At 35.3% G+C, this 17,827-nt stretch overlaps 1 protein-coding gene across 1 annotated transcript; it reads left to right on the top strand.

Moving 5' to 3' along the window:
* Positions 1–13,089: 13,089 nt before the first annotated feature.
* LOC139425673 (uncharacterized) lies at positions 13,090–17,379 on the top strand. Its single transcript, XM_087149384.1, has 2 exons — positions 13,090–13,189; positions 16,799–17,379. Exons 1-2 carry the CDS (start codon positions 13,090–13,092, stop codon positions 17,377–17,379), a joined length of 681 nt encoding a protein of 226 aa, XP_087005510.1.
* Positions 17,380–17,827: the final 448 nt, after the last annotated feature.

The raw sequence follows: 17,827 nt of genomic DNA, 5'->3' as shown, positions 1-17,827 counted from the left end.
GATATGCATCGATTGGCGTTTAATTGACTTTGGCTACAGATTTTGCTTTCATGTGTGCTCGGGACTTATTTCATTCTTGTAAATGCCAACGTAAAGGATGGTGTTTTCTACACTAGGGACCACTGCAGGCTCTTTACCGCCTATACTTCCGGGTTACTGTTTCTGGTGTATTTTGAAGAAATTTAGCTCAGAACGAGATGATTGTGTATGTGTTTTGAGATTCTTTTGAATAGTAGTTCTTGCAAACGTTGTATTTGTTTATTTACTTGTGTTTACAATGAATTCTAAGTTCAAATTCCACATGCAATAACTAATAAAGATGTCGTTTTATAGTAAGAAAAATAGTGAAAAGACAGTACGCTCATATTATTTTATAAATGTTTGTTATAAATATTAGCAAAATAAAGGTGACAGCTATTTTAAATTAGTATTTAATATGAACTTTGAAATAAAAAGAAAAGAACGATTAGAAAAAATAAACTCAGAATATACAAGAAATAGAAGTTGCCAGATTACGAAAGTGCAACTCTACAAGATAAACAAATATAACGTGAGGCTCGCTGATAGCATGCTCGATTTATAACAGCCTCCTTCGAGCATGAAAACAGTCAGTAGTCAATATTGTCACTCAAAGAACTGCAGTCACACCAAGTAATGTCTTCTGGGCATGAAACTGAGGTGCTGCCTTTGTCAGAATGTCTGCTCGTTGCTCATCACTTCTGACGTAGCCTAGTTCAAAATGTCCTGTAGCAAACTCATCTTGAACAAACTTGTATCTTTGATCGATGTGCTTAGTGTTAGTGAGAGCTTAATTTGAGCAATGATACGTAGGAAACAGGTATCAACTGAAAATATTTATTTGATGTAAATAAAAATAGAATGGAAATTACGAATGAATGACATGAGCGTCTGAACGACGCGGTGTTTGTAAACAGACTGATCAGATGAGTCTCGGTGATGGTGTTGCCAGATTCAGTGTCTGAAAGTTTCAGTAGAGTTGAGTGATATTCTCACACCCCCACTTCACGAAAGTCCCAATACAATACTGAACTTCTTAAGTTGTTCACTAGTCACCGGTTTGGTGAGTACATCAGCAGTATTGGATTTCGAATCAATGTAGCACAACTGGTTCAGTCCAAGTTCGACTTTTTCTCTTATGAAATGGTGACGAATGTCTATGTGCTTCACTCTAGATGATAGCATGGGGTTGGTACTGATCTTTATAGCACTTTGATTGTCACAGTATAATTTTATTGCATCCATCTTTTGGTTGAACAGTTCCTCTTTGAGTTGTTTAATCCACAGTAATTCTTGTGATACTGCAGAAATTGCCATGTATTCAGCTTCTGCAGTTGATAAGGCGACTGTTTGTTGCTTTTTGGAGTTCTAAATTATGGCACAATTTGATTCGCAGAAGACAAAACCTGTTGTTGATTTTCTGTCGTCTTTGTCGTTGGCCCAGTCTGAGTCAGTGTAACCTTGTAGTTGTCCATTTTTCCGGAAAGTTAGCCTTTTGGATAATGTACCTTTTAGGTATCTGAAAATTCTTTTGACAGCCATCCAGTGAGGTTTTCCTGGGTTATTGGCATATCTACTAACTACCCCCACTGCAAATGCAATGTCTGGACGTGTTCCTTGAGCTGCATATATTAGACTTCCGACTGCTTCTCTATATGGTATCTGTCCTATCTCTTGCCTTTCTTTTTCGTCCTTCAGAGACATTTCTTTAGATAGTACTTGATCAGTTGGGAAAGGTGTTGCTGTTTCTTTGCAATCTTGCATGTTAAATCTTTTGAGCATGTTTCTGATATAGGTGCTTTGGTCTAAACTGATGATTCCTTCTGTACGGTCTCTTGTGATGGTCATTCCAAGAATGTGGTGGGCTTCTCCTAGATCTTTCATTTTGAAGTGTTGTTTTAGCTTCGTCTTTTTGCTTACGGTCATTCGACAGAATCAGCAAGTCGTCTACATAGACGGCAACTATTAAAATTTTTCCTTTCTTGTTTGAAACAAAGATGCAAGGATCAGTTTTCGATCTGGAAAGTCCTATGTCTTTGAAGGTTTCAGCTAGTTCCATGTACCATGTTCTACTTGCTTGTTTTAGTCCGTATATGGATTTGTTCAGTTTGCAATATCTGTGAGGAAAATATTCAGGGAGGTCAGGGAGTTCCATGTAAATTTCTTCTTCCAGTTTTGGGTGTAGGAATGCTGCTACAACATCCATTTGATCTAAATCCAGATCCAAGTTGGCTGCTTGAGCAATGAGAAAACGGATAGAACTGTTTCTGACTGTAGGTGAGAAGGTTTCCTCATAGTCTATTCCATATTTTTGAGAGCATCCTTTAGCTACTAGGCGTACCTTATGTCTTTCTGTTTCGCCATTTGGTTTGAATTTTGTTTTGAATGTCCATCTACTCTTAATGGCTTTTCTACCAGGTGGTAAATCACAAAGTTTCCATGTACCATTTAGTTTGTGAGCTTCGATCTCTTCTTCCAGAGCAGCTTTCCATTTCTGAGCTTCGTCAGATTGCATAGCATCTTCGTAAGTTTCTGGATCCTGAGCTCTACAAAGATTTGCTTGATACACAATGAAGTCATCGAGATTTTTCTGTTAGGTGCCGTAGCTCTCTTCGGGTATCTATTTGTGTCTTGATTATAAGGATCTTCATCTTCATTGTCTGAAGACTTGTCTGTGGTGTCTGGTTCCTCTGTTGTAGTTGGAGTGGAAATGTTTTCGATTTCAGTCATGTCTGCAGTTTGGGATTCTTTTGACGTTGAGTCATCTGCTTTATTTAAAAAGTCATTTTCAAGGAAAATGACATCTCGACTAATGAAAACTTTCTTTGTAGAAGGATTAAAAATACGGTATCCTTTTGTTTCTTCACTGTATCCAACAAAGATGCCTTCTTTGGCTTTTGGATCAAACTTTTTTCTGTTCACATCAGGGATATGTACCATGACTTTGCATCCAAAGACTTTTAGGTGGGAGAGGTTTGGTTTCTTTCCTGACCAGGCTTCTTCAGGTGTCATGTTTTTCAGTGCTTTTGTGGGTGATCTATTCTTTAAGTAGTTAGCTGTGTAAACAGCTTCAGTCCATAGTTCAGTTGAGAGTCCTGAATCAATTAGCATAGTACGAGCTTTCTCATCTAAAGTTCTGTTCAAGCGTTCTGATGTCCCATTTTGTTCTGGAGATCTTGGTACAGTTGTTTGATGTCTGATGCCACAAAGCTTTAGGCAGTTCTTAAGATCAGTGTTGACATATTCACCTCCATTGTCAGATCTTAAGGTTTTTATTTTCCCGTTGGTTTGATTCTCAACAAGAGCTTTAAAGTTCACAAAAGTTTCCTTTACTTGATCTTTACTTTTGAGGAAATAAACAAAAGATTTTCTTGAAAAATCATCGGTGAATGTTAGAAAATAACGCGCTCCTCCAATAGACAATGTTTGCATTGGGCCACACAGATCTGAATGCACAAGTTCTAGAATGCAGTTAGTTTTGGTTTTAGATTCCTTAGGAAACGGTGTTCTTGAAAGTTTTCCTTCGATGCATGTAATACAGGTGTCAGATTTATTAGTGTCGCAGATAATTCCAGTGGACATCTTATTACTTAAAATGTTCATATCTCTTCTATTTAAGTGAGCAAGTCTACGGTGCCAGGTGTTTTGAGAGTTTAGTATGGCAGTTGATGCAGAAAAATTAGCAGTGTCTAACACATATAGTCCATTATTTTCTGATGCAGTAGCAACTACATTTTTATTTGGAATTATAATTTTAGAATCCAATATCTTACATCCTTCAGAGTCAAAAATTATTGACTTACCCTTTTTGGCGATTTGAGAAATGGAGAGCAGGTTAGTGGTGAGTTCCGGAGCATGTATAACATCACTAGCTGTGATAGTGCTGTTTTTTAATGCAATATCCACTGTTCCAATACCTATTGCTGGAACCACGTTGCCATTGGCTATATCAATTTTCCTGTTTCCACCAGGTTTTAAATTTTGTATCCAGTCCCCTCTCGGTGTCATATGAGCATTACAACCAGAATCCAGATACCAGTCTGTAGGTAGGTTATCTTTAGAGTTGGATTCTACAGATGTGAAAAAGCCAGCTGTATTTTCTCTGTTTTCAACCTTCTTTCGTGTGTTCTGTTTCCTTGGTTTTGGACAGGAATGACTATAATGTCCATATTCATTGCAATTGTAGCATCTTGGTTTTTTAGTGTCTTTATTCTTCGATTTATGAACAAATTTCCGGGATTTTCCATAAAATGCACTTTCAGAATGATTTGTCGATGCAGAACACAAATCTTTCACATTTTCTTGTAATAGCAAATTTTTGACAAAATCAACTGTAATGGCTTGATTTGAGCCTTGTATTCCTAGAATGAGTGGTCTGAATTTCTCTGGCAGTCCTCCAAGTATTATTCCGCCAACAGTTTCACTATCTAGTGGCTTTCCGATACTTTCGAGTTGTTCCAAGATGTTCGTTATGTTGTCAATATACGTTGACATCGATGAGCAATCTTCATATTTTGTTCGAAATAGTGATGAATACAGTCCAATTCTTCTAATTACCCCTTTATCTTCATAGGTATTCTGCAATGACGTCCAGGCTTCCTTAGCTGTTTTCGCTTTCTTGGTTTCTGCTGACGCTATCGGTTTAATCGATAAATTTATTTTTGCCAGTGCTCTTCTATCTAATTCTGGATCAATTTCTTCATTTCTTATCGGTTCAATGCATCCCCAGAGTCCAGCATCAACTTAGAAATTTTTCATTAGAAATTTCCAATCGGAATAGTTCGAGCCATCAAGATGTTTCGATTCTGGAAGTCCCCCACTTGACGTAGGAACGGGTGTTCTTCGAACGTTTAATTGAGTCTGTAAATCTTCAATTTGTTGCTGCAATTCTTTAATTGCTTCTGCTTCAGCCATTTTTCGATGTCAGAAGTGTTTTCAGCGAACAAGTGATGAAAAAGAAACTGACCTGTTCTGTTATTTCCAACACTTCCGATTTCCGAATTCGTTCTTAAATGTTCATTTTAGTTGATTAGTATTTCCATTTCTGGGCCCGTGACCTGTTAGTGAGAGCTTAATTTGAGCAATGATACGTAGGAAACAGGTATCAACTGAAAATATTTATTTGATGTAAATAAAAATAGAATGGAAATTACGAATGAATGACATGAGCGTCTGAACGACGCGGTGTTTGTAAACAGACTGATCAGATGAGTCTCGGTGATGGTGTTGCCAGATTCAGTGTCTGAAAGTTTCAGTAGAGTTGAGTGATATTCTCACACCCCCACTTCACGAAAGTCCCAATACAATACTGAACTTCTTAAGTTGTTCACTAGTCACCGGTTTGGTGAGTACATCAGCAGTATTGGATTTCGAATCAATGTAGCACAACTGGTTCAGTCCAAGTTCGACTTTTTCTCTTATGAAATGGTGACGAATGTCTATGTGCTTCACTCTAGATGATAGCATGGGGTTGGTACTGATCTTTATAGCACTTTGATTGTCACAGTATAATTTTATTGCATCCATCTTTTGGTTGAACAGTTCCTCTTTGAGTTGTTTAATCCACAGTAATTCTTGTGATACTGCAGAAATTGCCATGTATTCAGCTTCTGCAGTTGATAAGGCGACTGTTTGTTGCTTTTTGGAGTTCTAAATTATGGCACAATTTGATTCGCAGAAGACAAAACCTGTTGTTGATTTTCTGTCGTCTTTGTCGTTGGCCCAGTCTGAGTCAGTGTAACCTTGTAGTTGTCCATTTTTCCGGAAAGTTAGCCTTTTGGATAATGTACCTTTTAGGTATCTGAAAATTCTTTTGACAGCCATCCAGTGAGGTTTTCCTGGGTTATTGGCATATCTACTAACTACCCCCACTGCAAATGCAATGTCTGGACGTGTTCCTTGAGCTGCATATATTAGACTTCCGACTGCTTCTCTATATGGTATCTGTCCTATCTCTTGCCTTTCTTTTTCGTCCTTCAGAGACATTTCTTTAGATAGTACTTGATCAGTTGGGAAAGGTGTTGCTGTTTCTTTGCAATCTTGCATGTTAAATCTTTTGAGCATGTTTCTGATATAGGTGCTTTGGTCTAAACTGATGATTCCTTCTGTACGGTCTCTTGTGATGGTCATTCCAAGAATGTGGTGGGCTTCTCCTAGATCTTTCATTTTGAAGTGTTGTTTTAGCTTCGTCTTTTTGCTTACGGTCATTCGACAGAATCAGCAAGTCGTCTACATAGACGGCAACTATTAAAATTTTTCCTTTCTTGTTTGAAACAAAGATGCAAGGATCAGTTTTCGATCTGGAAAGTCCTATGTCTTTGAAGGTTTCAGCTAGTTCCATGTACCATGTTCTACTTGCTTGTTTTAGTCCGTATATGGATTTGTTCAGTTTGCAATATCTGTGAGGAAAATATTCAGGGAGGTCAGGGAGTTCCATGTAAATTTCTTCTTCCAGTTTTGGGTGTAGGAATGCTGCTACAACATCCATTTGATCTAAATCCAGATCCAAGTTGGCTGCTTGAGCAATGAGAAAACGGATAGAACTGTTTCTGACTGTAGGTGAGAAGGTTTCCTCATAGTCTATTCCATATTTTTGAGAGCATCCTTTAGCTACTAGGCGTACCTTATGTCTTTCTGTTTCGCCATTTGGTTTGAATTTTGTTTTGAATGTCCATCTACTCTTAATGGCTTTTCTACCAGGTGGTAAATCACAAAGTTTCCATGTACCATTTAGTTTGTGAGCTTCGATCTCTTCTTCCAGAGCAGCTTTCCATTTCTGAGCTTCGTCAGATTGCATAGCATCTTCGTAAGTTTCTGGATCCTGAGCTCTACAAAGATTTGCTTGATACACAATGAAGTCATCGAGATTTTTCTGTTAGGTGCCGTAGCTCTCTTCGGGTATCTATTTGTGTCTTGATTATAAGGATCTTCATCTTCATTGTCTGAAGACTTGTCTGTGGTGTCTGGTTCCTCTGTTGTAGTTGGAGTGGAAATGTTTTCGATTTCAGTCATGTCTGCAGTTTGGGATTCTTTTGACGTTGAGTCATCTGCTTTATTTAAAAAGTCATTTTCAAGGAAAATGACATCTCGACTAATGAAAACTTTCTTTGTAGAAGGATTAAAAATACGGTATCCTTTTGTTTCTTCACTGTATCCAACAAAGATGCCTTCTTTGGCTTTTGGATCAAACTTTTTTCTGTTCACATCAGGGATATGTACCATGACTTTGCATCCAAAGACTTTTAGGTGGGAGAGGTTTGGTTTCTTTCCTGACCAGGCTTCTTCAGGTGTCATGTTTTTCAGTGCTTTTGTGGGTGATCTATTCTTTAAGTAGTTAGCTGTGTAAACAGCTTCAGTCCATAGTTCAGTTGAGAGTCCTGAATCAATTAGCATAGTACGAGCTTTCTCATCTAAAGTTCTGTTCAAGCGTTCTGATGTCCCATTTTGTTCTGGAGATCTTGGTACAGTTGTTTGATGTCTGATGCCACAAAGCTTTAGGCAGTTCTTAAGATCAGTGTTGACATATTCACCTCCATTGTCAGATCTTAAGGTTTTTATTTTCCCGTTGGTTTGATTCTCAACAAGAGCTTTAAAGTTCACAAAAGTTTCCTTTACTTGATCTTTACTTTTGAGGAAATAAACAAAAGATTTTCTTGAAAAATCATCGGTGAATGTTAGAAAATAACGCGCTCCTCCAATAGACAATGTTTGCATTGGGCCACACAGATCTGAATGCACAAGTTCTAGAATGCAGTTAGTTTTGGTTTTAGATTCCTTAGGAAACGGTGTTCTTGAAAGTTTTCCTTCGATGCATGTAATACAGGTGTCAGATTTATTAGTGTCGCAGATAATTCCAGTGGACATCTTATTACTTAAAATGTTCATATCTCTTCTATTTAAGTGAGCAAGTCTACGGTGCCAGGTGTTTTGAGAGTTTAGTATGGCAGTTGATGCAGAAAAATTAGCAGTGTCTAACACATATAGTCCATTATTTTCTGATGCAGTAGCAACTACATTTTTATTTGGAATTATAATTTTAGAATCCAATATCTTACATCCTTCAGAGTCAAAAATTATTGACTTACCCTTTTTGGCGATTTGAGAAATGGAGAGCAGGTTAGTGGTGAGTTCCGGAGCATGTATAACATCACTAGCTGTGATAGTGCTGTTTTTTAATGCAATATCCACTGTTCCAATACCTATTGCTGGAACCACGTTGCCATTGGCTATATCAATTTTCCTGTTTCCACCAGGTTTTAAATTTTGTATCCAGTCCCCTCTCGGTGTCATATGAGCATTACAACCAGAATCCAGATACCAGTCTGTAGGTAGGTTATCTTTAGAGTTGGATTCTACAGATGTGAAAAAGCCAGCTGTATTTTCTCTGTTTTCAACCTTCTTTCGTGTGTTCTGTTTCCTTGGTTTTGGACAGGAATGACTATAATGTCCATATTCATTGCAATTGTAGCATCTTGGTTTTTTAGTGTCTTTATTCTTCGATTTATGAACAAATTTCCGGGATTTTCCATAAAATGCACTTTCAGAATGATTTGTCGATGCAGAACACAAATCTTTCACATTTTCTTGTAATAGCAAATTTTTGACAAAATCAACTGTAATGGCTTGATTTGAGCCTTGTATTCCTAGAATGAGTGGTCTGAATTTCTCTGGCAGTCCTCCAAGTATTATTCCGCCAACAGTTTCACTATCTAGTGGCTTTCCGATACTTTCGAGTTGTTCCAAGATGTTCGTTATGTTGTCAATATACGTTGACATCGATGAGCAATCTTCATATTTTGTTCGAAATAGTGATGAATACAGTCCAATTCTTCTAATTACCCCTTTATCTTCATAGGTATTCTGCAATGACGTCCAGGCTTCCTTAGCTGTTTTCGCTTTCTTGGTTTCTGCTGACGCTATCGGTTTAATCGATAAATTTATTTTTGCCAGTGCTCTTCTATCTAATTCTGGATCAATTTCTTCATTTCTTATCGGTTCAATGCATCCCCAGAGTCCAGCATCAACTTAGAAATTTTTCATTAGAAATTTCCAATCGGAATAGTTCGAGCCATCAAGATGTTTCGATTCTGGAAGTCCCCCACTTGACGTAGGAACGGGTGTTCTTCGAACGTTTAATTGAGTCTGTAAATCTTCAATTTGTTGCTGCAATTCTTTAATTGCTTCTGCTTCAGCCATTTTTCGATGTCAGAAGTGTTTTCAGCGAACAAGTGATGAAAAAGAAACTGACCTGTTCTGTTATTTCCAACACTTCCGATTTCCGAATTCGTTCTTAAATGTTCATTTTAGTTGATTAGTATTTCCATTTCTGGGCCCGTGACCTGTTAGTGAGAGCTTAATTTGAGCAATGATACGTAGGAAACAGGTATCAACTGAAAATATTTATTTGATGTAAATAAAAATAGAATGGAAATTACGAATGAATGACATGAGCGTCTGAACGACGCGGTGTTTGTAAACAGACTGATCAGATGAGTCTCGGCGATGGTGTTGCCAGATTCAGTGTCTGAAAGTTTCAGTAGAGTTGAGTGATATTCTCACACTTAGTGCGAGCGTGAAACATCGGATTTTTGATGTACTTGATGGTACTTTGATATCAATCTGGAGGATTGGTAATGAGACATCGTTGGCTATCTCGGCAAACAGGCGCTTTAACCATATCAGATCTTTTGTCACATCCGCTGCTGCCATAAACTCTGCTTCTGTTGTTGAATTAGATATAGCCTCCTGCAACTTACTTCTCCAAGTAATTGCACCTCCACCGTAGAAAGATATCACGCCTGTGCGAGATCTCCGAGTTTCAGCACAACTGTTGTTATCTGCATCACTAAACAACATATGGCTTCTATAATCTGTACTGCTATATACAATGCCATGTGCAACGGTTGTACGAAGGTACCTGAATGTAGTTTCCCAATCAGTTTCTGTGATATTGTCTAATTTAGTATCATTTGTGTTGATTATTAATAAATTTTTGCCATTTCCTTGGTATTTTTTAATTTTGAATGAATAATTTCAACTAGAATTCAGCTATTCTGTTTTTAAGTTACATGTTGAAATTCATATCGAGATCTTATAATTATAAAATTTAGTCGTGTGGTCGATCCTCTAAAAGTAACGAAGGGGTAATCTACATATATACTATTTGAGAATAAAATTTTCAAACGAAGAACATTTCATTTAGAAATCTCCGAATTCGTAAAGCAGGTAAGTGTTATGATTTTTATGATAAGAAATTTACTTGTAAATATTTTTTTTCCTAATTTGATGATAGTTCTCTACAAAATGGTTTTCTACGTCTGATTAAGAACTTGATTAAAACTAGAAAAATTAATAATAATAAAAAAAAAAAAAAACAATTTGAGAGTTTTTTATTTTTATATGAGGAATTTTTAGAATCATTTTTTTTATCGTAAGCATTCTTAATTTTACTTTTTTTAGTTTATAAATAGTGATCTTTTATGGAAACTTTAAATTTTTTGATAAAAATTGTCGAAAAAACCTTTTTTTTTTTTTGAAAAATTAAATGATATAACATTATGTATTTGTGTACAATTTTTGCATATTTTAATGTTTGAAGTAATATGATTCAGAAAAGTATGGAATGCAAAATTTAAATTACACAGCGTGACCCTAAAGTTTACTATGTATGTATATCTAAAACAGTGTTCTTAGAATCTTAAAATGAGGAAATGAGTCCTTTCATAGAAGATCATTAAATTTAGTAGAACGATTTCGCAGGCACTAGGTTTTAACTCTAATAAGAAGATTTTTTTTTCCTTTCGCAAATATTTTCTGATGTGTTTTGGATGTTCCTACTCTATAAAAAAAAAAGAAAAAGAGATTCCATTTTGTTTTCATTTGCAATAAGAAAGAATATCAAAAATTTAATAAGCCACAATAAAGGAGGAACGTTACCATGCTACACTGAAGAAATCTCCAGTGCAACTGATGATAGCATTCATTCGTCTCAAATGATCATAGGTCGTTGCGTTCACGAATACTTCTATGACTTTATGCTGATGACAACCAAGCCAATTTTGAAAATTAATGTGGGAAAACAGGATCCTACTCTGTGATTTTCCGGCCAATAAGAAATGCACCGACAACAATGAAAAACTGCTGCACCCTCATTATATTTTTATATATGGTTAGATATTACATTTTTAAATGTATTGTCATCTCGAATGTATTTTATCTTCATAGATTTGGTAAAGAAAAAAAAATCAAGAAATCGAAAGTCAAAAATTTTACCAAAAAACCATAATGAGATGAAAGAGCTCTTTTAATAAGTGAAAGATTGCATATTGAAAAATGGCTCTTATATAAGGATATTGAAATTTGTAATTAAGGAAGTTTTGGGAATAGTTAAGAAAGTCGATTAGTAGAAATCAATAAAATAAAATGGTCTTATATTTTCTGATTCGTCTTCCTCACTGGTCATTCGACCGATATTGTTTTTGTTTCTTCATAGCTTAAATATTCCTTTGCAAATACTCACGAGGATATTTTTTGACTTTATTTTTGAAAACGGTTCTAAAATGATATGTTACCGCTGTTATTGTTGTCGAAGGACATAAAGGCAGAGGGAGTGCGGGTGTTCTTGTTTTCCAGTGGCGCCATCTATGGCCAGGAATTCGACTTCTGCCGCACCCATACGTCACACCCGTTGAAAGGGCGGACCCATTCATACATCCATTCCTTCTTCCACAGATCAAAATTTTGACCTGAACCAGAGAACGATCCATCTCCAATTCAGTCCCCCCCCCAGAGGTATTGATTTCTTATGGGAGCATGGAGGACTTTGTGATCCGTTTTAAAGTGCACCAGTCGCCATTTACTACACGGGGAGTCTTAAGCCGGCTGGATTCGAACTCCCATTCTCACAAACGTTATTCCTGCTCCCTGCTTTATATGTTACCGCTAAAGTGCATAAATCAGTTATTCTGCAAATTATCTAGTTATTGCGCAGATAAAGCAGGATGATTTGTTACAGTGCCAAAAAATGGTTTATTTCTCAAATGACCTAAGTATTATAGACTACCTAGACTGCCTTTTGTAGACTACCCAGATAATATCACTATACATACCCAGATAATATAGATACTAGGCACTCGTTGAGCTGAAAATAAGATCTTTGCTTTAACGCTTCTGCAGGTTTTAGTTAATATAATGTTACTTATTCATATTTTTACTCCCTAAAAATTCTCTTTAAAGACTATAACACAAAGAATAAAATGGTTTAAAATATTATTACAATTCAGGAAATTTACATAATGTTATTTACTTATATTTCAGTATTTAAAGAATCAAGTCAATAAATGCAGTCAAACAATAAACGAATTATTTGTTATAATGAGAGAAATAAACTTTTGAATTTTATTGATACAGGGATCACATTTCCTAGAAAAATTTAGGAAAACTCTTGATACCACCCTTTAATGGATCATCCTAGTTAATCTGCAGATTATCTTGGTAATGTGCGTTTTAACGGCTTTTGAGCTTTTAAGTTAACATGTATATTAAGGGTGGTGACTTCGGAGTACCTTTTATTGCGCCATGTTTATAAATTTGAAAATGGATGGAAACTGCATATTTTAAAAACAAACAATGAAGTCCAATTAGAAATCCGTACATAACAAAACATAACATCTATTACTGCATGCTTTAAAAGTGGGAGGGATATCTTACTATAATATATGCAACATATTTTAACTATTATGATCGTTTCTTTACCGGACAGGTAATCAATACATCACATTATTTCCAGAAGTAGAATCATAAAAGCGGAGCTCAGAAACTTCCTCTCCGAGAGTTTATTGAAAATTCATTTTGTTCTTTGCGGATTAACAATTCCTACGTTTTAATGAATACAACATCTTCCATTCAGCGCAAACCCATTTTGCTTTTTTAAGTTTTTGTTGTTTATTATTTGCAATCGCCGCAGCATGAGACAGATGCAGAAGTTCCGATGGACGCAGCGGGGACACCAAGCCAATCATTAACGTCCGTCATTGTTCGACCCCAATGTAAACCTAGATGAAGATAGAGACAATGCCATCCGGAGGTTTATGTCCCAAACCCCTTCTTCGGACTGCTGTGTATGACATCCTGCGAGGCTGCAATGGAAGATTAGGAAGGGGGGGAGGGTGTAGTATTACGAGGATGAGCACCCCCTGATGCGAGAGTCTTCCCATCAATGAGGAAGACAATCATCTTTTAGGGATTCAGGAGGAGAGGTCTGTTTGGGATCTTTGTTATGGACAGAAGACGATGCTGAAGAGCATATCCTTTTCGCTAATTGCCCAGTTGAGATGGTTGAAAGGGGGGAAAAACTTCTCTCGGAGTCACAATAACGCATCTTTTAAGCGCTTCTTTCTGACGGTGATATGACTTCAGACGTCATTTGAAAAGATGCTAAAAAGAAGAACTTTTTTGTTCTTTAGTTGGAATGAGAGGAATAATGAAGAGTTTCTAAATAATTGTTGCGACTCTTAGAAGGGGGGGAGGGAGGGAGTTTATTGTTTGCAATGTAAATTAAAGGATGCGCTTGATTTAAATTACCGCGGGAATTGAGTGACTGTACTGTTGCTGTACTGCTTATTAGAAATTACTGTTATTCGAGAAAGAACCAAATCTTAAAATTTTCCCGCTTGCCATAGTCTGGATAATTTATATGGATGCGAAACACCATTTTAAGAACATGGACCATTAAAATGCACAGTGCTTAATGTAGAAAAGTTGACACCCTGAATAACCTCTGATCTAATGATTGAACTTTCACGTAATAAGACTAAATTTCAATAGTTCGGATTTTCATTAAGCCTCAAATATGTAAATTAATCAGTGCAGATGATATTTTAAATTATAAAATCAGACACAAAATCGTATTTTATTTAAACGTATTCGGTTGAATAATTTTTTAGTCACAAATTTATAAGAAATCGCATTTTTCTCGAAAACTATTTAGCCTTTCTCGGTCAATTTTTTTCATTTTGCCATTTTAAATTATGTTTAAAATAAAGTGAAAATTTTGATACCTTTTCTATAAAAATTTCTAGACTCTTATTAAATAATTTGGTAAAAAAAATTATTACCAAAAATTAACTTTTGCATACCATTACCTCTTTATAAATGGAATTAATCATTGTGTATAAAATATTTTCGAATCGTTTAAAAAGTTTTCAATGTATAGTGAAATGCAAAAAAATGTGAAATTGGGATGAAAATCAGCAATTTTGACGAAAATTTCGATTATTTTTAGTTGATTATATTTAAATTTAGTTCATTACCTTTCTAAATTTCTTAAAATTTTTGTTCTCCTTTCATTATAAATGAGGGATAGCTGTTTTTGTCATGCTGACAGACGAAATTGAAACCGCAGGCAAACTCCCGTAAACAAAACTTTCAATGTCTTTTTATTTAATGTTTTTGTTAGGGTTTGAGTATTTTTTTCTATTTGAATAAGTTATATTTTTAGGACAAATATAATTCATTTTCTGAAATTAATATCTGAATAATTTATTTTTTTGCTATCAAAATTTTTAAATGGCAACGCTCATCTGATTTCAGTTTCACTCTTTAGCTCAAAATATTACTAAAATTAGTTCAAATTATAGAAGGAAAAAAAGAAAAAATTACAGAACCATGAAAAGAGAAGAAGAAAATTATAAAAAATAAATTAAAACAAAATAGCACAATAATAAAAATAGACATTTTCTGTAAAAAATTCGGGAAAAAAAAAGAAATAATCTCTTCATCATCTCAAGCGATTATATCCGCAAAATAGAGAATGAATGAAATGAGGAAATGAATTTAATTAAAAGAATATGTAGTAATGTTTACTTATTCAAAAAACAAATCGACAAACTCTTCCAAATTTTGATAAAAAAGAACAATGGATACCCATCTAGAGTAATTAAATTCTATGAAAAATAATTGAGTTAATTGTATATTATTATAAATAAATTTACTAAAAACTTCTTTGTTAATTTATATATTTTTACCATGTGTAAATCCATGGCGAAAAATCTGTGCAAAACGAGTAATTTATGTTTTTTTTTTCTCTCTTTCTCTCTCTCTCTTTTCCTTTTTCTTAAATAAATGTTAATTTTGCGAAATCATTAAAATTGTATAATTAAATATCAACCTTTTTAGTTATAAACTTCTTTAAATCATCCAGTGCCTATCCTAGACTTGATTTTCCAATCCAGCGGCAGCATAATAGCATGAAAAGGCCCACAGAACTGTTTTGCTTCCGTATAACATGCCATAGTGTTTAAAATCGAACTAAAAAACTTCACATGCATAAAATAAAGCATTTTTAAGATACGCAATAATTTGAATAAATTTAAACACATCTTGATCGATTACCCAAAAAAATCTCAATCCACATAAAAACTTGATAGGATCTTTGAAAAATAGATTGCAATTGGGTATAATATAGCCTACGTCACAGGTTGTGTTGTTCCTACTAAATTTAACCCATGAACGGCATTTTCTGCGAGCCTAACTTCAAGCCACAAATAAACAAACGAAGTGTTCGATCGTTTAAATAGCTGCTCGCCAGATTTTATTGCATTATAAAGAAAAGTTATTGAAACTAAATACAACTAAATAAACAACAACAACTAAAACAAATAGCAACAACTACTAATAACAATAACTAAATAAACAACAACTAAATTACATTCGTTTAGCATTGCGTCATGTGTTGTTCCTACTAAATCGAAGTAGTTGTGTTTTTTTTCATATTATACCCAATTGCTTTTTAAGTTTTCCTGGTGATATACTATTCAAATTATTGCTCTTTGCATAATAAGTAATTGCTATTTGTAGAAAGAAAAACAAAATGCACACTTTTTGCAATAGAATATATAAAATTGCCTTATATGTTTTAAAAAATATATAAGGCAATTTTATTTACTCTTAGCCTTTTTTTAAATACAATTTATAAAAAGTAAGATTCTCAAGAAACACGGGCAATGCCCGGGTGTGCCAAAGCAAGGATGGTAACAAAGCTGGCCAGAGCAAAGATACACAAAGATGGTATTATCCAGCGGCTTTTAACAAATCACTCTCCTGTTTTGCATCTTCTATAATAAAAACTTGATTCTTGACTTTCTTTTAGTTCAGGTGACAAATTTCAAAAGAGATAAAAGCTCGCATTATATTTGAGATCCACTACTGGCAAGAGGTAAATCTCCATAAAAGAGAGCGTGTCGTTAGGAACAATCTAGTGTGTAGTAACTGACACTCGACTATCCGGCTTGCGGCTATCCGGTCCAGTAAAAATAAAGAATGCTGAAACTGTGACTATTTGTGAAACTCATCGTGGGAGGAGGAAGAAAAAAAAATGAAAATTCCAGGTCATTCTTGACTCTAGAACACCTTTGGCCATGATTCCCAAACGCAAAAGCTGGGGTGGTAGAACACCTAGGTCTAGAGAATGATAAAAAAGAATGAAATGATGTTTCTCTCCTTTTTTTCTGGTGAATAATATGCTATTGTTATAACTGCTGTGAATTTGCAGCAGTTATTCAATGACTGTTAGGACATGTTCAGCCTATCTACGGCTAGCGCTTGTTCCGAAATCAATAAACAGTTAGTTTTAATAATTGTTTTAAATCGTCTGCCGATATAATAACTGCAACTCCAGCTGGTTGCTAGGCAACCAAACGACTTTTTCTTATTATTAATGTTTTTGTTTATCGTTCGTCTCTGTATGTCTGTGGAAATAAAAGAATGTAAAAGCTAACATAAGGTTGGTGGGAGCGCCTAATCGGATTAGTGAAAAATTGTCTTCGTAAATCTCTTGGTCGGGCACTATTGGATAAAGAAAATTTATCAACTGTACTAGTAGGGATAGAAGCCGTCCTTAACAGCAGACCCATTGCATATGAAGAGGGAGATGAGGACAATACGAAAGCCTTGACACCGGCACATTTCCTAACGGGTAGAAAATTAACATCCATACCCACAAATCCGAATAACAATCCAAGACTTACGAAACTCTTCAAACAACAACAAGACGTGTTGGATATATTTTGGAAAAGATGGTCCAAAGAATATCTGCTGCAACTTCGCTCTTATCACCAAGTTCGCAATATTCATAAATCCTTCAACATCCGTGCAGGAGATCTTGTGCTACTACAAGAAGACGTCAGACCCAGACACATGTGGAAGAAAGCCCGAATTACCAATCTAATTAAGGGATGTGATGGGGAAATCCGAACATGTGTGTTAAGAGTGAATGGAAATACTATAACTCGACCTATGCAGCTGGTCATCCCTCTTGAGGTTGACCAGGGTGGGGAGGATGTTCCGTCATCAATAAACAGTTAGTTTTAATGATTGTTTTAAATCGTCTGCCGATATAATAACTGCAACTCCAGCTGGTTGCTAGGCAACCAAACGACTTTTTCTTATTATTAATGTTTTTGTTTATTGTTCGTCTCTGTATGTCTGTGGAAATAAAAGAATGTAAAAGCTAACAGCGCTGTTATTGTCTATTCTTAAAATAGCGCAAAACGTCAATATGGAGAAAGGCCACAGTTTTGTGGAAAAGAAACGATTTTGTGCTCTAATTTTTGAATATTTAAAAACTTACTCCAATGATGAATTATCTGGCATCATAAAAAAATTGCAGAAAATGAGAAAAAGGTCGAGATTTTGAAATTTTCATTTTGAGAAATGTAGCCAAATTGGCGTTTTTTTTAAAAGGTTTGAATAACTTTTAAAATATTTATGTTCTTTTTCGATTCTAAAGCCTTGATAATTCTCCGCTTTAGTT

Source organism: Parasteatoda tepidariorum, chromosome 8 (genome assembly GCF_982258835.1).
Source record: "Parasteatoda tepidariorum strain Cologne lab strain chromosome 8, Ptep-v5.0, whole genome shotgun sequence".
In the NCBI taxonomy this organism is placed as follows: Eukaryota; Metazoa; Arthropoda; class Arachnida; order Araneae; family Theridiidae; genus Parasteatoda; species Parasteatoda tepidariorum.
The sequence above is the reverse complement of the archived record's forward strand: the minus strand, read 5'-3'. Positions and strand labels throughout refer to the sequence as shown.